Source organism: Calidris pugnax, unplaced genomic scaffold (genome assembly GCF_001431845.1).
Source record: "Calidris pugnax isolate Ruff unplaced genomic scaffold, ASM143184v1 scaffold82, whole genome shotgun sequence".
NCBI lineage: Eukaryota > Metazoa > Chordata > Aves > Charadriiformes > Scolopacidae > Calidris > Calidris pugnax.
The window spans coordinates 379,421-407,053 of record NW_015090833.1 but is presented as its reverse complement, the minus strand read 5'-3'; the positions used below and the strand labels follow the sequence as shown (position 1 = coordinate 407,053).

The window sequence follows — 27,633 nt, the reverse complement described above, 5'->3', positions numbered from 1 at the left end:
GGGCGGGAAGGCCGCCCGCCTGCTCCCCGGGCCCCCCTTCCCCTCCGCCGTAGGGCCCTAGGCAGCAAAAATGGTTTCTCCCCCAACCCGCTACCTAGTGTTCTTTCAGTACTTTGGCACTAAATATAGGTAGGTGCCTCAGCTGCCTCAGGCAGGCGCGGTGGAAGTGAACCAGCGCCTGCTGCGGCCCTGAGGGGGGCGGGCAGCCATGGGGGAGCCACCAGGACAAGTTTGGGGAAAGGATGGGTGGTTTTGGTGAGGGGTAAATGCCTTGCAGAGGAGGTGAGAGCGGGCAGGGAGCTGGGCTCTGCTGCTGCGTGGGTTAGGAAGGGGATGGTTTGGGCAGGAAATGCATAAAAAGGGCCACGAGAAAAAAAGCAAACCATCAAAGGAGAGAGAAGGTGGCAAAGTTGTGGTCTCAGGCTGTGAGTGTGTGGGAAGCGAGCGCCTGGGTTTCCTGCAGCGGTGGGTGGTTTGCTGGGCAGCTGGTGCTTGGTGGTTGGGAAACCTGTGGTGCCCAAGAGATGGAGGTGGAAAGGTCTGTGGGCCAAGTCCTCCTGGAGGGCAGCTGAGGTTGGGTTTCCCCAGGCCTTAAACATTCCACATATGTAGCTGTGTTTGTTTACATTTAAAAAAACACCTGTGGGAGAACTTGTGCAGCCCCAGCTCATGGAGCTGAGCTTATCTTCGTGAGGTTTTTACAGAATAATACCATCATATGCCAAAACCCACACTTATTTTGCAGTGCATGGGCTGTGTCACTGTGGGTTCTGACCTAAATTACTCTGAGTAGTCGCAGGTAGATTGGGTTTAGCCTCAGGACATATCTCTCTGCACTTCAGCAGCTTTTGTGAATGGCTGTGACTTCCGTAGTAGAGAAGGAAGCTCTTCACAAACTGTCTTCGTGGTCTTCTAGCCCCTTGATGACCTCCATGGTGCCTGCAGGAAATTGACCTGAAACTGACGAGCAACTCCTAGCCCTGAAATAATTTTATCTACAAATTCTTTTCTAGTGTAATTTGTCTGCATTACCTTCCCAACATGTCACCCTCCATCTGAGGGGCTAGTCCAGAGAGTAACATTTGAAGGATGATTTTTATTTCCAGCCTCCTTTCTTGCAAATAAACACAGCATCTGTTTTCCTCTCCATTCATCAAAGTGTTTGATCCCTGCAAGTTCTAGAAAAACATCCAGGTCACTCAGTAACAAACGTTTTGATGACTATCCCCTATTAACTTCTAGATGTGTTGGTGGACTCTGTGTCAAGTTCTTGGGTCAGTAACTATTGTATTTGTTTTGCTCTGCAGTGGGGTTATGGAGACTTCGAATGCTCAGGCAACAGTTGGAGTCCAGAATTATTTGCAGGTAGGTGCTTGCAAATCATATTGTCTTTAAAATGAAACACATTGGGTCACATGGTTGAGCTACAGATATTATCAAGGATAAATATTATTTTTAGATTGGCACTGAATAAGACACTTGCATATTGTTAAACACTATAATATTCAACACAAAGTGCTTTACAAATGATGGCAGTGTACAGGTGGGAGAAACAGACCAGGGTGAAGTGAGAGACATTAAAATCCCAATCCTGAAAAAGATTTGAACCACTCAGTGAACTTGAAATTGTGGTATCTGAGTCCAGAACTATGATTCTGAGAGTCCCTGCTCAGCTGCTGGCCCACCTGGATGTACTTAAGCATGTGAGCTTCATCAGCTCTTATGGCTTTGCCTCCACTTTTTATTAGAACTGCCTCAGTTCAGAGCAGGTTTAGTTTATCTGCTCTAGTACATGTCTAAGTCCTTTATGGATTTAGAAACTAGATGCTGTATCCTCTCAGGAGAGGATGTTTCTGATAGACTTTTTCAGACACGGAACAAAGCACAGCAGGATATCCATTGTTCTGAAGGGAAAAAAAATGCTTAGTTTCCATTCTTCTGGAGTTCTTCTAATATGGTGGTGAAAAAAGGTATGATCCTGTCATCACTGTTGTTCTGATGCTGCTTCTTGGGATTTCTCAGAGTGTAAGAATGGCTTTCAGGACCAAAGTGCTGTTTGGGCTTGGAGTAAGTGTGTAATAGGAGTGCAAAAGACCCACTGTTATACTAACGAGTAGAAAGTAGGTTAGTTGCATTGGGGAAATGCTCAGCACACCTGGATGTTTCTGTAACATGGCAATTTAATTCCAAGCTGCTGTTGAGCTGCAATATTTGAGCAGTGCTGGTGAACCCCATGTTCCTGTGCAGGGCAGGAATCAAAAGGAAGCTGTGTTATTTTTCTCTCATCTTAGAAGCATCACGTAGTTTGCAGTGGAGCTTGTGCCTATTTAGAAGGCAAGAGATTGTTGAAGAGTTTGATACTGATTGCTTTAGGTCAGATCATGTCTTTTTGTTACTCAGTTTGGTTCGGTCAGACTGTCTAACCCCAGATCAGAAGCTGTAGGGGTTTGAAGGTGGTGTGCCCACCAGGCTTGTTTATGATAGTCTGTGCTCTGCATTAGCTACAGTCCCGGTGTTGTGCAGGAGCAGAGCTGTTGAAAAGCTGGTCCAGGAGCAGATTTACTGTCCCACCCAGCCCCTCAGTGACTGTGGCCAAGATATTTACATGCTGTGCCCTGGTTTACTGAGTGAGGGTGAGAGTTCTTGCACTCTTAGCAAGAGTGCTCTTGCTAAGCGGTCTGCAGAAGGAAAGTGTGATGAATTATGGTCTGAGTAAGAGTTCTCAGGGTGTATTTGTATGGCTTCTTGCCTGAGACCATTGTGGAGAAAGTGTATAAATATTGTGCAAATCTTGAAAGAAGAGCCCCAAAGGACTTTCTATCTCATCTATCTAATCCTCTGAACCATCCAGTGTCTCAGCCCCGGGCGCCGGACTTTGGATGAGCCCAGCAGTTGTTTTGCATTATCTGAGTAACTTTGTTTTAATAGGCAAATGGGTAGGATGGGTGATTAAAGGAGAAAAGAATAAGAAAAAAAAAAAAGGAAAAGATAAACTTATTTGGTGTTGTCTTTTCACAGTATCAGCACTTTGCAGGCCAGTTCTGGGATATGTGCTTTGCTTTCATGTGGTGGTATTGATGCTGGGCACTGCTGAGCAGGGCTGTGTCTATTAGAACCACATGGGATGTCTTAAAGCAACTTTAATAGAAAACTTCTGGGGCCTGTAGGAATTTATCTTCCTCCATTTCTGTGCAGCCTTGAACTTCACAACTTTGCAAAGCCAGGAAGACAACTGAAGGGAAGGGCAAAATTAAATCTGTAATGAGATCCTTACTGTATTCTAAATATGTTCAGACATTTGTTTGCAGTTACAGAGGAGCAAATAACCTGCGAGGTGTAGACCTTGTGTTTCGACAACTGTGCCATTAAAAGTGTAATGGGCTGGTGTGTGAGCAGCCCTCCGTGTGATACCGGAAAATTGCTGGACTGGGGCTCAGCAGCCTATAACCCTTTGTCACCCTAAGCTTTTCTAGTCCTCAGTACTGCTATGTAACAGAGCCCCTGGAGGAAATGGAGACCTGTTTTAGTTTGGGGACAGATGTAGATACTTGAAGGAGCTTTTTAAAATATCTTTGAGGGGGGTGAGCTTTGCAGACAACACTCTCCGTCTTTCTTGGAGACGGCGTATTTGCCCTGAAGCGCTTGGAAGCCCAGCTTCCTAGTGATGGGTCCAAACCAAAATTCCAGACCTTGCTTCCCCGGATCGGGAAGTTTGAATCCTGTGACTTGGCTCCCTCCGGTTCCTTGTGGAAACTTAGAAAATGCAGCATTTCATGCTGTAGTCTCAATTCTTGAAAGTGTCCCTACTGTAAAGGAAGATCTCCTGCGTAGCACCTTTTGCTAAAGTGAGTAGCTGTTGCTTGTGCTAACGGGCACCATATGCGAGGCCTGTGAGGATCTACAGAATTAAGTTCCCTTTCATGTTTGGTTTGAACCATCTCCTGAGTGTGCTGTTTCCCATCGTGCTGGTAAACGCTGCCCAAAATTAATCTTCCCCACACGAAGCTCTGCTTTGGCCAGCAGCCTTGTGCTAAGGCCAGATATTATTCCTCATGAAAGGAAAAGGGGGAGTAGGAGAGGAGAGAAAGAGAACATACGCAAACTCCGTCCTATGTGAGGCAGCTTTGGGAAAACCTCCTGCTCCCAAATCCCCTTCAAAAGAAAAAAAGTAAGAGAGAAAGGAAAAAGGACGGAGAGAACTGTCATTTTCAACCCCTGGGTGGATCATCATTCCAGTGGCATAGGAAATTGCTTTGGAAACCCTTTCTTCTAGCAGAAGCCACTTTCACAGCTTTTTCTTCCTGGCTTTCACTTCAGCTTTTATCTATTCTGCTAAAGATGAGTTCGATTTCTAGTTGGTTTCAGTTGGCGTAGCACCCATTGAGTTGGGGAGGCTGTGATGACTTCCAACCTGAAATTTGCATGTTATTATTTATTAGAGCACAGCAACTTACAAATCGTGCAGTATCCTCCTGTCTGTGCAACTCACACCATTGTACGTGGTGATACCAGTAAGTGATGCAGGTGCTGTGAAAGAGAAACAGACCCTTATTTTTCTTTTATTCTATTTATTTTATTCTTTTATTTAGACTTCAGGGAGAGAAGTGGATGAACTTTTGCTTTCCCCCCATAGGTGGTACACGTTAATGGGCATCTTGCCTCTCCAGCATTTGTACAGAACGAGGAGAGAACAGAGCTGCGAGTAATAATAGCAATCTGGAATGTGGATCCATATCATTCTGGCACGCAACGGTGGAAACTTCAGCATGATTTAAAATATGGAAGTGCTTAGTGAATGAAACCTGTTAGCAGAACAGACCTACTAAATGCAAGCAATACTTTCCCCTGCGTGACGGGTATGCAGGGTGTTAGAAGTATAAACTGACACCCTGGGATGCTTATTGCTGCTCCAGAAATATGATCGTCTGGAACGACTATGACTGGGGAAGTAAAGACTAAATGAAAATGGACAAGATGTGGCTCAGTGATAGGCCTCCCGCAGGTGCCAAGCCAAGATTTCGGTGTTTGTAACACCTGCTAAAGAGAAGGATATTTGCATGCTCTGTGGCTTAAAGAAGGGAGCAGAGACCTGTGAACTCTGACCACAACCCAGCTCCTTTATTCCTGTATCTTCTCCATTGCTTTTTAGCTGTGTGCCCATGGGTAAAGGGCTTAACTTCTGCCTCAGTTTCCCCTGCCAGGAATCCATAGACGATAACCAACAGGGTAGGGATCTGGATTAAAGTCTTTTGAATTCCTCAGATGAAAGGCCTGCTTGTTTTAGGGGCTTCTTGTTGTTCTGAAAGGGCAGGAAAAACTGGTTGCTATCCAAGCAATTACTAAATGTAAATAATGCATCTTTTTTTTAACAGATTAAAGAATATAGGAACCAGAGGAGGAAACTATCAGCTGTGTGTAGGCTCAAAGGGATGATACAGATATGAGACATTTGCATAGGTGAAGTGATCGTTTCTGAATTGCCTGCAAAGAAGTTCAGCAGTTCAGAAATTCTCTCTTTAAGGAGATTAATTAGGATGGGATTTAAATGAAATATTAAAATTTAAACTGGAGGCATCAGTTAATAGTGTATTTTCAACTGTACCCCTGTTAGGCTGGAGGAAGAATCCACAAAGCAAGCTTTCAGCTTTCACAAACTAAGATTTGTTGTTGATGGTGGTCACATTCCTCCTTGGATGCCCAGCACATACATCCTTCTGTCATCTCTCCGGAGAGGTGTGTCTGGGAGAAAATTAAATTGTGCTGGAGAAAGGCAGCTGTGAAAATACCATTTGTTGAACCTGTCATTCAGTCCTGCACCTCTGTGGATTCATTGGCTGACCTGAGCGGGGGAAACAAGCAGATTTGCCTTGGAGTCTGCAATCCTCTCTTTTTCTTCCTCTCCTGCCTGCTCTCCAACAGGGCTCAACTCCTGCTGGCAGAGGAGAAGAGATCCAAACAGTGTTCTTATTATCCAGCTTTGTTCAGCTGCAGTGATTGAAATGGGATGCAGTGTTGAATCCAAAGGAGTGCTGCATCCAAACTTCTCCCAGCCCAGAACAAGAAAGGAGGATGTTTTCCATGTTCTCTCCCTCTGCCCCCACCCAACTGTGTTCCCACTGGCTGGTTTTAGCCTGATGAGAAAGGAGGGGGAGAAGAGGGTGGAGGAAGGGAGGAGCCTGCAAAACCCAAACATATATTTGCAGAAACTTTGCTCTTAAAAATGCAGCTTCTGTGTTGAGACAAATTGCTGAGGCACAAGCCAAGGTCTGCTGCAGAAACCTATTTAATTTCTGTCTGCTTCTCTCTATGTAAGGGTGATAAATAAAGGTTTTCATTGCTAATTGTAACCACATGTGAACTCCAAATAGAAGGATTAGGAAGGGGGAAAAAACTAAGGTCATTTTTGTTCTGTTTCCCAGGCTTTCCCCTGCAGCTTGGTTACATTTTTTCCTTGCCTCCCTATGTATTTTAATGGTAGGTCTCTGAGAGCCCAAAATCCTGTCTGCTCAAATAGGAGTCTGGAAGGTATTTGTGACTCAGCAGTTTAAACTTTATTGACTCTTTGTACCAATTTAAAATGTAATAAAGACCACTGCTGGGCTCACTGCTCAGGAGATGGGAAAGAGAAGGACATTTCTAGTCATTGCTCTGGTTTTCTGCCTTTTTTTCGCTGTTTTTCAGTCTTTAAGCTATGCTTCACTTGTTCCCTGTAACAAATTACATTGGATTTTCTGTTTAAGGGCCTGTCCTCACAAAGAAAAAAGTTGTATTTCGCAGCAGCCTACTTTAACATCTTGCTGTGGGTAAGACCTGCTGTGGTTTTAACATTGCATTGGAAACCTTGGTGTTCCAGTAATTCCTACCAGTGCTTGGCCCTTACCAAAACCCACTCTGGCTTTGCTAGACTTAGGCCAGTCTAGACAGACTCTTAAATATACAGCATCTAATCAACCACCTTAGCATCTCTTTTGCTCTCTCTCTTCTGTGTGCGCATCTTGATTAAAAGACACCATACTAATGACTCATTTAGAGGGTTTTATTTACTTTCCCAGCAGGAACCTGTAGTATTTCACCCAGTTGTTTCTTCAGCCCTTTGTTAGTGGGCAGAATGAAAAGGCAGAAACGGGGTGGGGATAAAAGCCAGCTGTGTGGAGAGGAACAGCAGGGAAAGGGAAACAACAATCCTAGTGGATCCAATCCACAGGTGGATTCTCCAGCAAATCCATTCCAAAATTAGCATGGAGAACTTAGAGGTTGTTGTCCTTCCCCTTGTGTTAATAATAGTAAGTTTCAGTTTGTTGCAGTGCAGTTTCCTAACTAATTTTTAAAGTACCTCTCAGCTGCGGTGTAATTTTAGGGCCTTTTGGTCCAAAAAGCTTGAACGCTGTGACTGTAAAGCTTGAACTCTGTGATGGTGTAAATGTTTGTCATTTTCTGCTTTGGTCTTGCTATGGCAGAGCTCTTAGCATGAGAGAGACATCACCTGAATATTAAGGCAACTCTGACCCCTGAAGAGAACAGTACTTGAGGATTAGCCTCATCAAGTCCAGCATTAATGCAACTGTGGAAGCAGCCAATATAAGGAAATTCCATCTTGTGACTGCCGGTGGCGTGTGTTTGTCCTGTGGTTATTTGTACCTGCTGGGATAGCTCAGTGTCAGCTCCTCAACTACTGGTGTGTTTTATGAGAGCTGTGTCTCGATGCTTAGATCTGTTTATATTTATATTTCTCAGTGGGACTAATAAATGCATTACATCAGTGCTGTGCTACCACTCAGCTGGTCCCCTGCCGCCTCCTCTGCTCTCAACAGCTAATGGGAGCGTGTTGCCCTCTCTAGCCCTGTTCCCATTGAGGATGGAAAAGAAATTCTGGCTGTAGCAATAAGCCCCAGCATTTTATACCATTCTGGCCTGCACTGGAAGCAAAGGATGCAGCCTAAGCTCCTTCAGGCATCTTGGCTGATGTCATTCAGACATCCCTGTGTGCCATTTCCATCCCTTGAAGGGGTTCTGCAGTTTTTTAAGAGCTGCTGAAGCAAGCCAAGTCCAGTTCTGAGCAGTAAATTGCAGAGGTGGTGTCTGGGTTTAAATGTGTAGCTCTCTATCCTCTTTCCTACTTAACCAGTGACAAAGCAAAGGATAACAAGGTGGATATTTTGTTACTTTGTTTTGCGTGTGTCAGGAAGCTCACATGATGTTTTGGATGTTCTGTTTGGGGTGGTTTCAGGACAAAAGGGGAGAAAACACTGGTGTTAGGAGAAGTCCCCCAAACAGGCTCCTCTCCATCCCTTTCTTTGCAGCCTGCTGTAAAACTCCCAACTACTTTTCTGTGTGAACACTAAGGATACATGTGGTTAGCAAGGAGGAGGATGTTTTTTCTTAGCTAGCTTGAAGTGAGACCACTATTCATGAATCCATCTCGTGTTGGCTTTCAGAAGGCAGCGGAGAACCTAAAACCCATCGTTCCCATCAAGTTCTACATCTCCAGCAGAACAGATACTGGTGTCCATGCACTCTGCAACGCTGCTCACTTTGACATCCAGAGGGCACCGGGAAAGCCAGCTTTTAATGAGGAACAGCTCATCCACAGTCTTAATTACCACCTGAGGTCTGAGCCAATCCGGTGAGTTGGTGGCAAGTCAAAATCTTTAATTTTGCCCTTGTTGGAAAAGGAGGAAATGCAACAGTGATCTGCCATCTTCACCCACAAGATATTTCCCCATGTGTTGGCAAACCACTCCCTTGCACAGGTGTATTTCTGTTACTACCAGACCCCTGGCACATTAAAGATCAGTCTTAGTCCACTGTTGTTGTTGTCAGGAGATCATATATGCTGGTACTACTACAACACAAACTGTGGGAGACTGGGGTTACCATGTGAGTATTGAATCCACTGGGATGATTCTAGTTTCACACATGAGCCAGGACATTAGCATGTTAACTTTCAGTGCTGCTTTATCCCCCAAACTCCCTCATTTTCTTTGTTTATTGGATTAGTACATAGCAAAATCTTGGCTGCCGTATTGCCTTTCACCTGTGTCTGTGCAAAAAGATGAAGAACAAACGAAATTGCTGTTAACATTAGTATAATGTACTTCTTCCTTCCCATGTGATCAGCCTCTCCTCTTCCCTGCTAGACCAAGGCTACCACTTGACATGGTTTGGAGAAGTTACATCAAAAACTCCAGTTTAATTTTTTTTTGTAGCAAGACTTGATGTTTTTGCTCAATAGGATAGATTGTCTGTTTCCTATTATACCCAACTGTTAATGACTAGGGAGAGTTGTGTATGAATGTCGTGAGGAACTTGATACAGCAATCTACAGAGAGCAGCACAGGCATTTCTTCCTATTTACTTCATTCTTCTTGTTAGAGTTACTACTTCTTGCAGAATTTCAGAGTGAGCTTATTCCACATGAGGCCTAGGTCTAAATCGCCGCACTCAAAGGCAGAAGAAGCCAAGAGTTTCTGTTAGGAATTTGCATCAATTACATAAGTAATTACTGCACTCTGTGAATTTCTCTAACGGTGGATTGAATTTCATGTTTTTTGCTTTTCTTCCCAAGCTGTTGTGCAGCTGTCAAACAGTTTCTGTGTTCTTCCCCAGACATGGGGGCATTTTTATGGCTAAAGTGTAAATTGAATGAAACACTGGGGTTTTTAGACTGGAAGCCCAATCTGTGCTATGTCACAGAATCAACGTGCCACTTGCCAGCAGCTGCTTTGCTGCCCTCTGTTCTTTCTTGTCTTATTTGGGTAAACCAAAAGCTTTTGGATGTCTTTGTCTATGCAGTGTTTGGCACAATAGGACTTGAATCTTGGTACATTACTGAAGAGTGTGTCAAAGTACTTCAGTGCGTTGTGCAAGAAGATGGGTAATTTATAGGAGTTATTTAGGTGAGCAAAAAAACTTTGACGCAAGATGCCAGTTGGTAATTGCCAGTTGGTAATTACTCAGAGGCCTGGGATGCTCTGTTTCACATTCCTGCAGTCTTTCTGATGCCGTGAACGTGAAGGAAGATTATGGAGGTAAATCCCCCATGTCAGAGCAAGGCCCAGGACAAAAAAGCACATCCCTCCCCACCCAGTGAAGGGATTGTTGTAAGAATAGCAACGTTACTATGAAGTACGCTCCCCCTTCCCGCTTCACCCAGTCTGCTTTATTTTCTAATCTCTTCTTTGTGAAACAGGGCCTGACCCAAATGCTGACATAGCAAGGCCTGGGATTTGAGGACTGACATCATATTTGCATCTGGCCTTGGTTTTGCAAGGGAGGATTCTAGTTCTGCAGGACTTGGGGAACAGGGACTCCAGCTCTAAATGTGCAGGTGCTTAAATAGTTTGGGGTCTGAGGGAGGGAGAGGTGAATGGTGGTGGTACTTTTTCTCCAGGGGGGTCTTTCATGCATGTTCCACATGCTGTATAAAGTGAAGAGTGAGCTAGTATGAGTTGGTTGAAGCTGTGGCACGTTCTGCAGAAGGTGTTGATCTGCAGTTCAGTCAGCTGTTTTGACTTTTTCAGAGCACACTGCAAGCATTCAAACCTTAAGCAAAGGAAGGAACCTGAGGAAAGCAATCCCAGGTGGCAGAGTCTTCTCCAACTTTGACTACAGTGGTGGGCGTTCAGTACCTCTGGGAACCAGCCCACCAGCATCAGACTCTCCAAGGTGTTTGCCGCTGTTTTTAGAAGCAACAAAGCGATTGCCTGCCTCTGGCTGGCAGAGAGATGTGTGAGAGAGAGTGGGGACTTGATATTTCCTGCTGTAACGTGGTACACTGAGACTAGGATCTCACCTACGTACCTTCTGTAGGTCTATGCTAAAGAAGCATTTGGTGCCTGTAGCTCTCATGGCCTTGGGATTGGATTTTGCAGTGGCTTCCTGCAATATTTCTGGAGTTGTACATGAGTGATGCTTTGCATTTATTTAAACACAGTGGGACCTTTTATCCTTTATGGGCTTTCAGCTCAGTCAGAGACTGGAGCAGAAGCTGCAGCAACTGTCTTGGAGCCAGCTGCATTCCTTCACCTCCGAACAAGCACCATCAGAGGATGAAGGGGAAGAGGAAGTAAAATCCTTGGAATCTCAGCTCAGAAAAGAGGGCAGGAAGGCAGTGTGAGACCCTTGTTACTAGAAGTTCCTGTTAGCGGCTGTTTATTTCGTTGTTTTAACTGACCTTTTCCCCTGGATGTTTACAGTTCTTTTGGCAACACTCAGACAGCAATATTCAGACAGCTGTGGGAACAGCAAGAGGCCACACTGATTTTTTTCCCATTTGATCCTAAAAGTCTTCAACTGCCCATGTCAGCTTAGCTGTCCCTCCACGAGACCCCCTTGTGATGTCTTGTGGGTGAGCTCAGCCCCAGGGCAGCGTGCGATGGTTGTTAATGCTGCTTGAGCTTGGTCTAGAGTGTGGCTGCTGTTTGAAATGCAATGTCAATCCCCAGAAATCTGTAAGGGAAATTTCTCTCTCCCCCCCCATACCTTATTTGCAAAAATGTGTTTTAACAGTTTGCTGAGGTGGTTGCGTCTTTCTCTGAAAGCAGAAGTTTGACGGTGGGTACCTGAAAGAAAAGCAAATACTGATTTTTCCTGCTTTTCCTACACAACCCACGGACAGCCCTCCAGTAACAAGTCAGATCATGCATCCCAAGCCTGAGACTGAATATTAGCAGGATAATGTAAGCTTGACATTTTTGCACTTACAAATCCTGTTCGTCCCAAGGCATCTTGAAGTAGCAGATAGATTCCTCTGCAGAGAGAGGCCAAACAGAAAGCAAATCTCTCTCGAGCTAACAAAGTTGCGTGCTTAACACTTGTAAGTGCTGTCTCTTGACAGTTTTCAGCTTCTTTGACATACGTGTGAAGAGTCTAATGCAGCTGCTGTGGGGTGGAGCTGCAGATTATTTCTTTTCAGACTGCTGTGTCAATTAAAAAAAAAAAGATTCTGAAATAGAATTTGACTTTTGAGGGGTTTTGATTATTATTTTTGCTCGGACTGAAAACTAGGTCAGAATCTATGCACACTGGAAGTCAGACCCTTCCTGGATGTTCTAGTAGTAACTGGGAACATGAAATAGGTCATAGTTTTGATTTCCTTCCTTAAAAGACTAAAGCAGTTGTTTGGGCGTCAAAACTAGTTGAGTTTGCAGCCAGAAGGTACCACTGCAATGATCAGGCTGTTCATGTGTCACAGACACTGAATGTCAGTCTCTCTCTCCCCAGTTCAGGCTTGTAACTCGTGAGTTATGTTGTCTAGTTTTAATGCAGTAAGTTCAATACTTTCAATACTACTAAAAAGCCTTTTTTCTCACACTAAGATCTGACAGGTCCGTATCAGGAGGCAATATCTTCTGATGAGTTAGAGTGTTGGAGTTTATCAGGGTGAAGCCAGCTCTACTCGCTCCTTCCTTCCTTGGGCTGAACCTTTTAAAAATGGTTCAGCTGCTTTCCATTAAGGAGCTCGGTGACGGGCATGAGTCTAAGAGTATTCAGCAGCCATCCCCTCCCTCTGTAAATATGACTTTGCCAAGAAGAATTCTCTCCTAATGCTGAAGAGAAAACTCAGCACTTTCATGTGGTTGCAAGCAGGGGGTGATGGAGAGAGGAATCTTTGTGAGCACACATTATTGTCAATAGAGCTTGGAAGGGAAACAAGATTCCAATCTGGCTGACTGTATCATCAGCAATAATAACCTTCTTTGTAGCATGATGGGTCTCTTCTATCAACTGATCTGTCTTTTAGATTTGCAAAGCATGTTTGAAAGGTCTTGTTCACAAAGATCAGAGAGTATTTCATAGATGGGGTAACTTTAGGAGGACTTTGTTGTCCCTTAAGTAGGGATGTTAATATGGTAGACTCACACCTTCTCCTTTGGGTTTCAGCTTTGTAAGCACACAATAAAAGCTGTTGGAATGACAAGACAGAGCTGAGATTTGTCCCACCTCCTACAAATTGGCATTTGGTTTCTGTAGTCAGTGGAGAGAGAAGGATGTACTTCTGGAGGACATCGTAGTGTCTAATAGATTGCAATTTCTAGGTAGATGTCTTCAGGCTTTTTTTCCTTTAACCTCCTCCTGAAATTTCCTTCAACCTCCTCCTGAAATTACCTGTTGAAAAGGTAAAGAATGCTCTAGGTAGATGTCTTCAGGCTTTTTTTCCTTCAACCTCCTCCTGTAACTCAGGCTCTGTTGAAAAGGTAAAGAATGCCTTCAGCTTTGTAAGCACACAATAAAAGCTGTTGGAATGACAAGACAGAGCTGAGATTTGTCCCACCTCCTACAAATTGGCATTTGGTTTCTGTAGTCAGTGGAGAGAGAAGGATGTACTTCTGGAGGACATCGTAGTGTCTAATAGATTGCAATTTCTAGGTAGATGTCTTCAGGCTTTTTTTCCTTCAACCTCCTCCTGTAACTCAGGCTCTGTTGAAAAGGTAAAGAATGCCGTGAGTCTTTATTTACCAGCAGTCTTTCAAAAAAATGGGATCTTAACAAGGCCTGAAATGTGGCTGCTGGAGTAAGTGCTGGAAAGACATTCCTAACTGGAAAGAGCCTATAATAGTAATTGCATCTGCTAGAAGAGGCAGGAGAGGATGCCTATGCTGAAGAAGCATGTGACCATAACTAGGCTTTCCTGAAAGCATCACTCTGTCAGGAGGAGTAACAGGCTAGTTACTTAATAAAAATCACATAAGCATTAACAAGAGAAGCTCAAGATAGATGAAATGCTTGTGGAGGCATGCAGACAGAAGAAAATAAATGTAATAATTATATTATTATATTTAGAAGAGGCTGGACATCCTAGGTTCAGGCTCCATTGCAGGCCTGGAGGATGTAGTCTGCATTTCTACTGAGCATTCATAGCAGTGGAGCAATCTCCTGGGCTTGTTATTGTGAATCGTTGTGGAGGCCTGTGGCTCAGCTTTAATTTCTTCTTCTGTGGTCTGAGCCTTTGCAGTCAAGGGATGCGAGCCAGAGGCACTTGAGCTGGCAGAAATACTTGAAGTGCCAACCTTTTTAAAATAAATAAATAGCTCTGTCTATTATTTGGTCCCAAATGGTATCGTATTTTTTGGCTGCCGTGGGTCCCTTCTCCTCACTATGTCAAACTCCAAAGACAGAAAAGACACACAGCAGGAAAAAACCTGCCTTGTATCCTCTAGAGTAACACCTGTGGAGAGGTTGTGTCTGTGTGACAGTGGTGAGTAGCCAGTATTCTGGGATAAGGGAAAATCAAATCCAGTAAAAACAGCTGCTGATGTGTTCAAATCAATGGTAAGACTTTGGGAGAGGTGCAGGAACACAGGGAAGCTCTGTTTTCTCCATTGTCAGACAGAAGGATGTTTTCCTCTCTGACAGCCTTCATACCCTCCCTTCTGGCTACCAAGCTGTGTCCCACAGTGAAGGTGACAAGATACAAGGCAATTTCTCCCTGTTGCTTGCAGAAGAAAACCGAGGAGTTCAGCTGCCTAGAAAGCTGCTTCTTGAGTTAACTGCCCAGAGTCAGTGGATGATGAGCAGAGACATTCCCAAAGGCCATTCTCTGTGAAATGCAAGGGTTCCTGTCAGGTCTGAATGCAGAATTCTGCTGTTTTCACATAGACTCACTCTAGGTGATGGTGGGATGCACCTTTATTTTCACTGCTGCAGCAAGGTCCTATTTGTCTTGGAGGTTGTGGGGGGAAGGTAGGAGGGAAGTGACCTAGTTTCATCTATCTCCATCTGCTACAGTGAGCTGTATAGCTGCCTTTGAGAGGGAGCACAGAGGTAGCTGCTGTTGGAGTAGTCCTTCCCACATGTGTTTGGGATCGTGGTTCTGCAAAAGCAGAAGGGCAGAGTGTCTGTAAGGTGCTCTCCTCAGCTGGAGATGGAGGGAGTCAGCTTTGCTTTGCTGCACATGGGGACAGACTTCTTAGCAGGGCCTGTTGTGACAGGACAAAGGGTAATGGCTTTCAACTAAAGGAGGGGAAATTTAGATTAGATATAAGGAAGAAATTTTTTATAGTTAGGGTGGTGAAACACTGGCCCAGGTTGCCCAGAGGGGTGGTAGATGCCCCATCCCTGAAGCATTCCAGGCCAGGTTGGACGAGGCTCTGAGCAACCTGATTGATTTGAAGATGTCCCTGCTCATGGCAGGGGAGGTTGGACTAGATGATCTTCAAAGGTCCCTTTCAACCCAAGTGATTCTATGGTTCTGTTCTATCAGTTGCCATTTCTCAACTGAAGGACTGATCAGTCTTAGCCTCTTGTGATGGTGTGAGCATCCCCAAAACGTGTTGATAGATGACCCAAAATCAGCTCCGCTGTGCATTTGATGGCAGGGGTGATGCTAAGGCTCTTTTGCTGCCTTCTAGTTGACAGATGCCTGTGGCAGCCTACAGATGGTCACTGGTTGGTTGTTGGCTGTCAGGAGAAAATGACATTTCATAGAATCATAGAATTTCCCAGGCCGGAAGGCACCTCCAAGGGTCATCTAGTCCGACCTCCCCACAGTCAGCAGGGACACCCCCAACTAGACCAGGTTGCCCAGGGCCTCATCGAGCCTCTCCTTGAATATCAGTTTCTCAAATAATCCATTGTATGTTTCAGTTCCCATCTATGTGGTGACCAGGCAAAAGCTTTTGAATTAGTGCATGACATTTCTCTCCATCTTGCTCATTCTCTTCTGTCCTGACAGCATCTTGAATGTCTATCGAGTGGCCAACAGCTTCCACGCGCGCTTCTCTGCCCTGTCAAGAACCTACGTTTATCGGCTGCTGATGGGCTGCACTCATCATTCTCAAGTCCCGGTGTTCGAAAAGGATCTCTGCTGGGCTCCCACAGGAGGGTAAGTGTCTTCCATTAAATCTCTCTGGAGAGTGACCTCATCAACACTCTGGAAAGGCCTGGCTTCCAGGGGAAGCAGGGAGGGGGAAATTTCCACATGTGAGACCAGATTCTCTGTTCATATGGACAAGATTTCCCCGCTGAAATCAGTGCACTGAGTGATGTTCACTGAGACCTGAGAGTTACAGCTCTTTTTAATTGTAGTGTCAGTCGTACTGGTGATTTCAGTAGTTGCTAGTGAGAGGACAAGGGGCAATGGGCACAAGTTGGAACATAAAGGGTTCCACTTGAGTATGAGGAAGAACATTTTCACGTGGAGGGTGACGGAGCCCTGGAAGAGGCTGCCCAGGGAGGGTGTGGAGACCCCTTCTTTGGAGATTTTCAAGCCCCGCCTGGATGCTCCTGAGTAACATGCTCTGACAAGCTCTGGGTGGTCCTGCTTTAGCAGGGGAGTTGGACTGGATGATCTCTATGGTCCCTTCCAATTCTAAAAATTCAGTGAAATTCAGTGAAACATGCTTAGCACTGCTGAAATGCTCAATGGCTCTGGGTAGGGTCCATCAACAACTTTGCATGCCCCTTCCCGTGGAAGTGAAGAGCATTTCCTCAGATGACCTCACTAATTCATACAGCAAACCCATTTGGACAGCTGGCTGAGGGAACAGTGCTCTGATGTGATGCAGACAGGCAGAAATGCATTGCACGGCAGATCTCAGAGTTTTAGGTGTGACCTTACAGGCAGGCAAGAACGAGGGCTAAGAGTTCTCTTTTTTTTTTATTCCCCTTAGTAGTATTTCTGGTACTGACTCCATGTAAATCTGTGCTCTCGTTCCCTGTCTGAGCATCTGAGAATCAGTGATTCTGAGCAACCCTACAATGACAAACCAGTGTATCTAGCTCAGTAGTCACTTGTGTTCTTGGAGTAGCCACTGAGTCATAACAAATCAGTGCTTGTGTATGCAAGGGAAGAAAAACAAATTCTATGCCATTTAAAAAACCAACATGATAAACAGTGGGTGAGGAAAAAACAAACAAAACCCAGAAGATAATTTGTTATTGTCCTTTTAGTTTATGTTGTACTGAGATAAACATACATTCAAGAAAACTGGTTTTCCACCACACTATAGAAAAACAGGTTTGTAGCCAGTTATGGTAATTTCATCACCACTATTGGAATAACAACTGCGGGTAATGGAAAAAAATGTAATCTCAGCTGCTGTAGCAGGGGAATGAAGATGACATTGTGCTAACATTACATTGCTGACTTTCTTTTCTGTGGGCTGTGGAAGGGAAAAAGAAATACGAAATAGCAAAATTAGATGTTATGTGCACAAAGCGCCTTAATCTCGGGCTTTATGAAATAGTGTTTAATTTAGCCCAGACACTGCAGTTAATTTTCTCAAATGGCAATACCACATAAAGGGTAGGGTGAGCATAGTAGAAATGCTGAATGGGAGGTGTCTTACTAAAAAAGTGGGATGTTTGGAGTGCTGGTAGTGGAGAAGCTCACAGTGTGTGCCCTGCTGAGCACATCTGGTGTGTAGTACACATATATATCACACTTAATGCACATTAAACTTCTGTAGACATCTGAACTGCCAGCTAGGTGTCACTAGCACTTCTCAGTGTGACCAGGATTTTGTAAGTGCTGGTCATTTGTCTTGAACACAATGAAAAAAATTAATTATGTTGGAAACCCCCATCTTGATTTTTTTGTTTGCTTGATTTTTTTTGTTTGTTTGTTTTCTTCAGAAACAATCTGAAAAACTTAAGCCATAAGTCATGTTTATTTGCTTAAGCTTTTCTTAGGAGAAATTTATAAAAATAGAATAAATAAAAGCATGTGTTCAACCAAATATATTAGTAAATCTGTCTCGGTTTCTTTGCTTGAGACTATTTTGAACAGACCTACATACTTCACATGAAGAAATCTGAATGACACCTGACATTATGAGTTTTTCCTTTGACCCTTCCTTCTGTATCCCCACCTTGGGTTCCTCTCTGATGGTTCACTCACTCATTCCATTTCTGGTACTTCCTAATTTCATCTTCCAGCTGTTGCAAATCTAAGGTTTGGAAAACCATCATAGTGTTTGGTATTTTCTCAACCTGGCAACATCTTATTCAGTTTATAAGATCCAGATATTGTAAAGGGTTTTGTTTCTCCTGCCCTATGCTCTAGGCAGCAATTGGAATGGAGTTATTTGAATTGAACTGTTATAAGAAACACCACAGGATAAAGGTTTGTGTAAAAGCATGTGCCTGCCAACCCCTCATCTTGCCTGGGGTTTCAAATACCTTCAGACCTCAGGTGACTTGGCATCTTGGCTTGTGCTTTGGGCTATGACAAGACAAACTCCATCTTGCAAAAAGTGCTTCCATGATGCTGCAGTGTTAAATTTGCGTGCCAGTTTTCGGCCTTTCATCAATTAAGTTGGGTTTTTGACCCCCCTACCATACTTTGTCCTACCTAATGTGCCTTTCTTTTTGCTCTGCATGTTTACTTTCAGCTCCCTGAACGTGCCTGCCATGCAGGACGCAGCACAGTTCCTGCTGGGGACACATGACTTCAGCACCTTTCGATCACTGAACTCCGAAACGCCTTTTCAGTCTCCAGTCAGAACCATCCTCCAGGCAGACATCCAGCCCTCTTCTGGGTTCCTGTCCCACCACTATGAACACAGGTGAGATCCCAGATGCTCAGCAGAGGAGCTGCTCTGCTCAGCTAGTCCTTGCTTTCTCTGAAATGCTGTTTTCCAGCACTGCTTTGAGAACTGACCTCCTGTGTCAGCAGGGTTCTGCCTGGTGGCAGCTTGGAAAGGACGTTTCTTTCCCTCTCCTCCCCAAAGTCCTCGGGGAGAAAGATGAGCAGGAAACTGGTCCAGTTGTTTGTACATTAAAAGGCAGGATGTTATAAACTGTTGTATGGAATCTAGCACAGGGCAATTCCTATGAGGTGTTTCCAGCATTTACACTCATTTTGGTTGCTAAAGACTGGCTCTGTCAGGGGATGGGAGTTCTCCCCCTTCTGCTGCTGTCCTAGCTTTGCTAAAAGGCTGCAAAGAGAAGGAAGAAACCCCACCTGACACCTGGGTCCCTGCTGCAGCTATGCAGATCCCCTCAGTTCACACCACTAACTCCTACTATCTTCCCAGGGGATGTTGATGAAGGAAAGCCCAATATTCCTCAGTTGTTACATATGCAAACGGTTGTTCTTTCAGGACCAGGTCTTGCAAGTATTGAAATTAAGTGGCTTGATATATTCTCTCTCTAGTAGAAAGTGAAGATTTTTTCCCAGAAAGATTATGGGTATTTATCATCTGAACTTTAGCTTTCATGCTGGCTTTTCACAGATACATGGAAGCTGTGTTTCAGCTTGAAAGCAAACCTGGCTGTTTGTCTCCAAACTGCATTTTCCTGCTTTCTGATGAGGAGAAAACCCTTCTCTTTGTAGTTTTCCCCACCAAATACCTGCTGAGCTGTCTGTAACAGTCAGTGCCATGCTCCAAGCTTCGGAGCCTCGCTGAGTTTGCAAATAACCCACTGTTTCTTTCACTGCATCCTGGAATGGCGTATTTTGCCAGCAGTAATGGATGAGGAAAACCAAAAGGGAGCTGCAAAACCAGAGAGAGATCTGTAGAGATCTGAGTAACCCTGGCCTTTCAGTTCCTCCCAGTTCCTCCCATCTTCTCCGATTCCTGCTTTTCCTGCTCGGTGGCGGTGCCTGTCAACACACAGCCACATCATAAAGAGCCACCCAGTTGGGTATGGCACTGCCACTGCCACTCTGCTGTACATGCAGAAAGAGGTAGGCAATTAGTGCCAGGTGTAAGTGCTTACTTCCCACTTCTTGCAGCTGAGAAACACCATTCCCATGGGAAAAGGAAGGCTGGAGAGGAAAATGGGTGCTGTCAGGTGGCTGCATTCCTGCTGTTTGCCATTGGGTTGCTGTTGCTGAATGGAGAGCTTGGTCTCCCTCTGCCAAGCGTGGTTATGGTTCGGGACACAAGTAATAATGAAATGCTTCATCCACAGGATTACCTTGTCCTTTATGACAAGTTGCATTATAAGTGACAGAGTCCTGAGATAACCTGAAAGTAACCATTAACAAGTGATCTTGTTGAGATCACTTGTGAGCGCATATGGACCAGGTTTCCTTCCAAATCCAGACCTGCTATTGTCAGTTGGCTGATCTCTGAGATTTACACAGATCAGCTCTTTTTTATGTCTTCAGTTTTCATGTAAAAATTGGAATTTGCAGTTCTTTGCAGAACTTGCTATATAAACCCATCCCACATGAGGCCAAAAACAGCTCACGAGAGAGAGAGAGCAAACCTAAAAAACTGGATCAAAAGCATCAAGCTAGTTGCTGATGGAATATTTTTGCTTTTGGTGACACATGCAGCCAAACTTGTGTTTTATAGTGAGTCATTTTGATAATATGTCAATATAAATTGATTTAATGAATGTTTAGGCTGAAGGGGATAGCTTTGAGAAGCCTATTTTCAATGCATTAAACTAGCATTTAACTCTCTTAGAATACTTTGTTAGTAATAACCACAACCGTGAGTTTTCTGATCAGGAAAAAAGGTTGTGGGTTTTGGGTCTTTGTGACAGGCTGTTGGGGTTTTTTTTGTTGTTTGTTTGTTTGGGTTTTTTTAATTACAGTGTCCTAGTTTTAATCTGTCAAACTCTCAAACTCTCCCCATGAGAACAGTTGCAGTCGTGGAGCCCGTGTTTGCCCATTCAGCAAATAAGACAGCAAATATTCCTGAAGTGCACGTGTATTTCTTCACTGCAGTAGAAGAATGAACTGTTCCTGCAATGAAAAGGCTGGGATAGCAGTAAAAGCTAAATAGATTTTTTTTTTTTTTTTCCTTAGCCTGATCTAAGGAGGTTTATTTTCTGTTTCAGAGGGAGGAATCTGTAGAATGATAAACCATGGTCTCTTAGTCCAATAATGCAGCTTTTCTTTCTCGTTCTTTCCTTCCATTCTGAACTTGAACCAATCTTCTGAATTGACCACTTGTCTGCTTAAAAGGCTGACTGTTAAAATGACTCCTTCCATCAAACTCAGTTGCTCAGCAACAGTGGAAGTGGAGTTAGTGCCCCATCCTTACAAAAAGCTTTTGAACGCTCAGGATGTGTTCAGAGGCTTAGCCCCATCTCTTATTCCTGGGGAGTGATTGCTCTGTCACCTCTTTCCTACCTGAATATGTTTTATTCATTGCAAGGTGCTGGCTTCTGCTGCCAAGTGGAAAAAGACAGCTGGGTTTTTTGCTGGTAAGCAAAATTGTGAGATTGACAAGAAAAACAGCTTCCCTCTTAAAGAAAAATATCTTGTAGACTTTGAAAGAGAACAAGATATTTTTTCTCTTTATCTTGACCCATCTTTAGTAGCCTAATGTATCTTGTCAAGACAACCGAGGCAGGAGAATCCTGGCTAAAGAAGGTGCATGCAATCTGGTGAGAGGGGGATTTGTCCCTCCTTGAAAAAAAACTGTCTCTTGGTCTTTGCTAAAGGTCTGAGCTGAGTGATGACCTCGATGTGCTGGGTATTTGTGCATGTGTCAGCAGTGCACATGTCTGCCATCACATCGAGCTGGAGGGAGAGCACACCGTACGTGAGTGATAGAAACCTTGTCATTTCCTGACATAAAGAGGAATCTGGGGGCAGGAGCTGCCTTTGCATATGCCAACATACACAACAGGGAGGGCTAAAAGCAGTAATTTGTAAATCCGGTGAGAAAACAGCTTGTGGCTGCTCCCTGCAGTGACTGTGTCACAGTTTCTCTTCCTGCTGGCCCTGCCCTGGTCAGAGAATCATACAATCTTTGAGGTTGGAAGGGGCCTTTAAGATCATCGAGTCCAACCATCAGCCTAACTGCCAAAGCCACCACTAACCCCTATCCCTCAGCACCACATCTGCCACCACATTTTAAATACCTCCAGGGAAGGTGATTCCAGCACTTGCCTGGGCAGCCTGTTCCAATGTTTGACAACCCTTTCAGCGAAGAAATTTTTCCAAATATCCAATCTTAATCTTTCCTGGGCCTGGGAGTCATGTTGTCCCTGCTTCATCTTTCTTCTGTGGCTCACAAGAGCCATCCCCTCTCCCAGGGAACAGGCAGCCCCTTTCTCCATACCCAGGTGTTTCCAACAAACCCAGCCCCTTGTCTGGACCCTCTGGACAAACACATTGCAGCTGTGCTTTGCTCACACCTGATTCTAGTCTCCATAGCCCTTAGATACCCAGTCACTGGGCTCATTGCAAGGGAGGAGAGGAGAGGGTTTGCATGGAAATACTTGCTTTTCTGGATTATACAAGGTAAGTTTTGTCTCTTTTTGCTGTAGGAAGGCTGTGAGATATAAGAAGCACTTATAAGCTATGAGTGAGTTTGTTTAGGGTTTTTTTATTGTTACTTTTATCAACATGGCTTCTAGGATTGCTTGGTAGCGTAGAAGCTTGGGGATGCAGGTGCTGAAGTGAAAACCTGCTCCTTTTTGTGCTCTGTTGACATAGCTGATGTTGATCAGATGATATCTGATGTGTCTGTTTCTTTTTTTATATATATCTAATGTGTGTATCAGGTTTTTCTTATTTGTAGAATGGAAACATGAATATAGGTTCTTCCCTGCAGGACCGCTCCTGAGGGCGGGTTGGCTTTGGGTTTTAGTGTAAGAGCTGGTACCAGAACATCCACAAAACCACAAAAATATTTAGAAAGCAACCTGTAAAGATTTAGGAGAGGATGCAAGTGTCAGTGAAGTCTTGGAATAGTCAGCCTCATTAGAGTTCTTATAAAGAATATGTGATGGAAATGTGATTTTAAAATGCTTTTTTTTCTTCCTTTCTTTAGGGGACTGGAGTTTTGGGAGCTGAAGTTCAGGAGCAGATCGTTTCTTTACCGACAGGTACTGTTGGGTGCTGTATTTGCCACACCAAAGTGTTGCTGTCTCTATAATTATTGATGGGGTTAGAAGTGTTGCATCCCTGTGTGGTGCCATCTCTGTCACAGAGCTGCTGTGACACACACAGGGACCTGGGATCGGAGAGCTGAGGTTCTGTAGTCTCTGTTTTAGCCAGTAGAACCAGAATCTCTTAAATTTGTCTCTAAAATGAATGTCCAAAGTCACGGAATCGTGTGGGAGGATGTAAAGTTTTGTTTTCCACAATCTTTGTCCTTGCAGTCTGAGTGGTAAAACCCAACAGACATATGTTCTTGCTCTGCTGAATGGCACTGGGCCCAGCAAAGACTGCCTGGAATTTTATTTTCTGGCTTTGGAGCATGAAGTAATTCTCAGTGCTGCACAAAGGAGAGGTGGGAAGGCCTGATTCAGCTGCGCAGGCAGAACTGCAGGATCTTTCCCTCTGCTGTGCTCTCTGGTCTCCCCTGGGTTTTCTTTGAAATAACTCCAGTGGGGTTTTTGCTGCTATCCTCAGGGGAGACAGCTCTCCCCACAGCTTAATGGATCACCTCGTTAGGAAGGAGTTGGCTGTTCTCATTCTGCCTATCCTGGCCGTGGTCACACTCTGGAGACAGGGAATAGGCAAGAGAGGGCTTGTTTTTCAGAGGAGAGAGGGGGTGTTTTGTGGGAACAGCAAGCAGCTATTTTTTATTCTGTTTTGACAAACCAAATTTGTTTTTTATCCTGCGCCAAGCAGTGCTCTGTGAGCTCTCTGACAGTGGGTGTCTGGATACGAGCAAGGGAAGAACAACAACGTGCTTGAGGAGGGCTTGATATACAGCAGGGATTTGCCTCCTCAGATGCTCTGGTGACAGGGAGAAAATACTGGTAACCCATTTAGTGCATTAGAAAGGAAATGCTGTTTAGTGACATTAAGCAGAGAGAAGAGTTACCCATAATAATCTGCTCAGCCTAATGCCCTCTCTGACCCCCCGTACAGCGAGCTGGCAGCCTGGAGAGGAGCAGGAACAGGCTGGGCACGATGAACTCAAGCTCTTTTTATTAGAGAATTGCACTGTTTTTATTAGAGGCAAGGGTTAAACAGCCCCAGAAACTGTATGTATGTATTTTTGCTGAATAGCTTGGACACCTTGGGGAGACACCAAGCACGTGGCTATTTCACAGGGGTACCATTAGTCTGCATTTAGGGAAGGAACTCCAAGTGTGGAGACATCAAAGCTGAAGTCGCAGCGTACAATGACCTCTAGTGAGGGATAAATAAAATTACAGATGTCAAGGATCTGTGCTTCTCTGTGCCATCTGCTTAAAGGCAGGCTCTTGGCACTCTGCAGAGCAGTTTAAGATCAGAGCACACACAGAGACGCAGTGCTTGCCTTTGGATAAATACATCTTGGCTTGTTGGACCTTCTTCGTTAGCAGTGATAAACACCATCAGGTTGCTTAGAGGGCTTTGGTTTATTCTTCTGCAAATGTTAATGGATCAAAAGCTTAGACCGACGCTTCATTACAGCATCACATTTAAGTTTTTGAAGAGCTTGCTGTGCTTTGAAAGGTCATTAATAGAATGAATGTTTATTTAGGCCAAGTGACTGATCGTGCCTGCGCAAGCAGGGATGTGTTTCTGAGAAGGTGAATCAGAGAGGACGGTGTCTGCTTGACCAGTTTCCCCCCCATGGGCTGGTACTGCAGTTGCCTATAAAATTTGAGACTGGGGGACAGTTGTTCCCTTCTCTGTTTTCGTCCTTGGTTTCCCCAGGGAAACCGATGTTTCCCTGAACTATTCCCAGATGTTTCTTGATGCCCATGGGGAGTATGTAACTGCCTGTATATTAGTCTCTGGATAAAAGTCTCTCTAGGAGTGCCTTGCTGAGAGTGAGCAATTTTGGCATAAGCTGAGGAGCTCTTACTTGCCAGTTATTCCTCAACAGCAGCTTCACAAGGCTGCCTTGACATCAGAAGTACCAGGAAGACGAGTGGTCAGTGCTCTGCCTTCAGAAGGGTGCCTTCAGCTCATGAAATGTAGGCACCACCCAGGGATGTGATAGCTGCTCATGGGGAACGAGCATTCGGTGCGCAGGTGGCATTGGCAGATGCAAGTCTTGGCCCTCCTGGAGCAGCATATCTTCTAGGGATATAGGAGGAAAGGGTGTTTTTTGGCTGAGAGGATGCTGAAGTGTGAGGGGTGCTCACACAGGAGGTGAGCACAGTGGTGTGAAATTTGTGTGGAGGGAGAGAATGGAAGCTGTGACACGCAGAGGTGTTTGAAATCCCAATTTGCAGCACTGGGGGGCTGTTGTCTGGCGGGCTGTCCTGGTTAGGGTTTTTTCTTTCCTCTTTTTTTGGCTTTCTGAGAGAGAAGCTAGGCCCCACCTGGAAATGGTGTTGCTTATATGTAAAGAACCTGTGAGCTCAGCTCTCCCAGCAAGGCTGCAAGCTTCCTGCCACAGACGGATGTGTGGGTGCTGCTGCTCTTTCTGATACAGAAACCACCCTCTGCTCTGCTTTCTTACCATGCATGATGAGAACAAGCCTTGCTCCAGTTGTGTGGCTGGAGATGGTTGTGTTACAGCTCCTCATCTCATTCTTATGAATGCCTTTAGTTGTAGGGAGGGAAGACTTAAAGGAAACGGGGTAATTTTGCTAGTTCTTTGTCCTTCCCCACCACCAGCTTTGGTGACTAGAAGATGCTGTGCCATTGCATGTTGCAGACAAGCTTAGCTGCTTCATGTTGTCACATCACCCCAGTCAATACAGAACCTAAACAGCCTACGCAGTCCCTGATAAAAAGGGAAAGAACACCTTTCCTCCACAGACTGTGGGGGTGACTGGGGTTGCTGGGGTGTGCTCGGGGACGAAGGGAGTATGATCTTTCTGCAGAAATAAAGTGGGCACTGGAAATCCCTGGAGGTGTGTGATACCAGAGGAGTACAAGGAGCAGCCAGGACTGGCTTGAACCCTGCAGTACGAGTCAGGGCTGTGATTTGGGTCACTTCAGTGGCACTTAAAGCAAGGGTGAGAAAGTTCTTTATATGGGGAAATGCTGGCTTCTTTCTGAACGCCCAGCTGGAGCAAAGTGCATGGCACTGGGAACAACCAGTAGTGCTAGGAACAGGAGAGGAACACCAGAAATTAGGCTCTCTGGGAACTGTGGGTTTAATAATAACGAGGTATCCATATTCAGGAGCAGGCTTAGGTAAAGAAATCATGGAAGTATCGTTCTTTTCTGAGTCACAGGCACTGAACTCTGATGAGGCTTCTAGTTTGACTTGCCATCAGTAGTAACTGTGGGCTGGGACACAGCATGAGTGTAGGACTCTGGACAAAACTTCCTAATCCCTTTAAGTTTTACAAGGGCAGCTCCTAAGCTGTCTTCTCTGTTTTTCCAGGTCCGAAGAATGGTTGGGGCCCTGGTTGCAGTTGGCCAGGGAAAGTTAACACCTCGTCACATAAAGGAGCTACTGGAGATAAAAGACTCGCGGGCTTTTCCACCAAATGCCATGGCTCCACCATCTGGACTCTTCCTAAAATCAGTGGAATATAACAAAGCAGGTAGGTGAGTGTAGGGAAATGGCATTTGTTTTGTAGGAGTCAGACCTAATACCAAAGGGAGCAGTAACACCCACAGCCTTCCCTTCTGTGCTGCCTGACCTATGGCTTACAGCTTTGTTCGTTGACACCCACGTCACAGTCAGTGCCCAGGACTTGGAGAGGTGTTTGCAGCAGTTGTTATGGAAAAAATGTGTATTTTTTTCCAGCTAGATTTCTTCCTCTTGCTTGCAGGGTAGTAAAAGAGAGGTTGTGTTGACTCTAACATTGAGATCTCACATAAATGATACTTCAAATTGTCATAAATTCCTGTTCTGTCCCTAGACAATGTATAAAAACCAACTCTTCTGTGGTATCTGGGCACCTGCAGGTGGGTTTCTGTTCACTCACTTCTCCCTTGGTATTTATGAGAGGATTGTACAGACTGGAGGACAGAGCCCAGATCATCCTTTTGCTTGTGTGGTGGCTCTCTTAGTTTAGATCAGATGCTGTCAAATTATCTGAGGTTTTTAGTTTAAAATAGTATAAATGGAGGGCTGGGAGCAAATTTGCAGAAGATGCTCTATGGATGTTGTGGAAGTTTGACATCCCTGCTAGGGATAGAAGGTATTTAAAGCTGCAAGGATTAATCCCTCCCTGATGAATCTGGTGCCTGTGAGATGTGGATACAAAGGATTTCCCACCCCCCAGCAGATCTTTTCCAAGCTGCCTTGTCTCAGCCAGCCCACAGACCTCCTCGAGTGGGCTTCAGGCATGTTTTTCCAGGAGTGGTGGTGCTCACGCTGGAGATTAAGGAACATGGAAGGGAAAGGGAAGCAACGAAGAGCAGTGGAAGGAGCTCGAATGGAGTTCTGAGCTCTTGGCCTGGCCTGGAGAAGGTGGCTTCTGTGTCCTGGGTTGGGCCCAGGGTGGGAAATGAAGAGCATATTTTAAGTGCTTTCAGGTGCTTTCAGTGCCATCTTTTTCCCTAAATCAATGTTTTCTTTTTTTTCCCCTCTCAGACTTGGACACTCCAGATGCCCCAGGAGAATAACAGCTCTGTGAGAAAGCAGCCCTGTCTGACAGGACCCCTGTGGAGTCGGGATGGAGGTTTGCCCAGCGCTCCTTACACAACACACTGTCTTGTCTCAATAAAAATCATTGACTGGGACTGTAGGCATCTTCCTATTGTTTGTTCTTCCCCTCTGAGACTGCCAAGGGGAAACGAAGAGCGACTCCAGGCTGCTTTCAGATAACTTTTTTTTGTTTTTCCTTTTTTTTTTCTCAGATTCTTGTGTGTGTGTCTCAAACAGGAGGAGGAAGGGTTTTTTCCCTTCTGTGGTGTGTGTGGGAGGG

At 44.8% G+C, this 27,633-nt stretch overlaps 1 protein-coding gene across 2 annotated transcripts; it reads left to right on the top strand.

Annotated features, from left to right (window-relative positions):
- Positions 1-27,448, top strand: PUSL1 (pseudouridylate synthase-like 1). 2 transcript variants are annotated; one of them, XM_014941460.1, is made up of 8 exons: positions 1-129; positions 1,308-1,365; positions 8,439-8,623; positions 15,674-15,823; positions 18,333-18,506; positions 22,683-22,737; positions 26,139-26,301; positions 27,300-27,448. In XM_014941460.1, the coding sequence occupies exons 1-8, from the start codon at positions 71-73 to the stop codon at positions 27,329-27,331; spliced, it is 876 nt and encodes a 291-aa protein (XP_014796946.1). In that variant the 5' UTR covers positions 1-70; the 3' UTR covers positions 27,332-27,448. The 2 variants fall into 2 exon arrangements, with proteins under 2 accessions (XP_014796946.1, XP_014796945.1); XM_014941459.1 differs by having other exon boundaries at positions 8,436-8,623.
- The last annotated feature ends 185 nt before the right edge of the window (positions 27,449-27,633 follow it).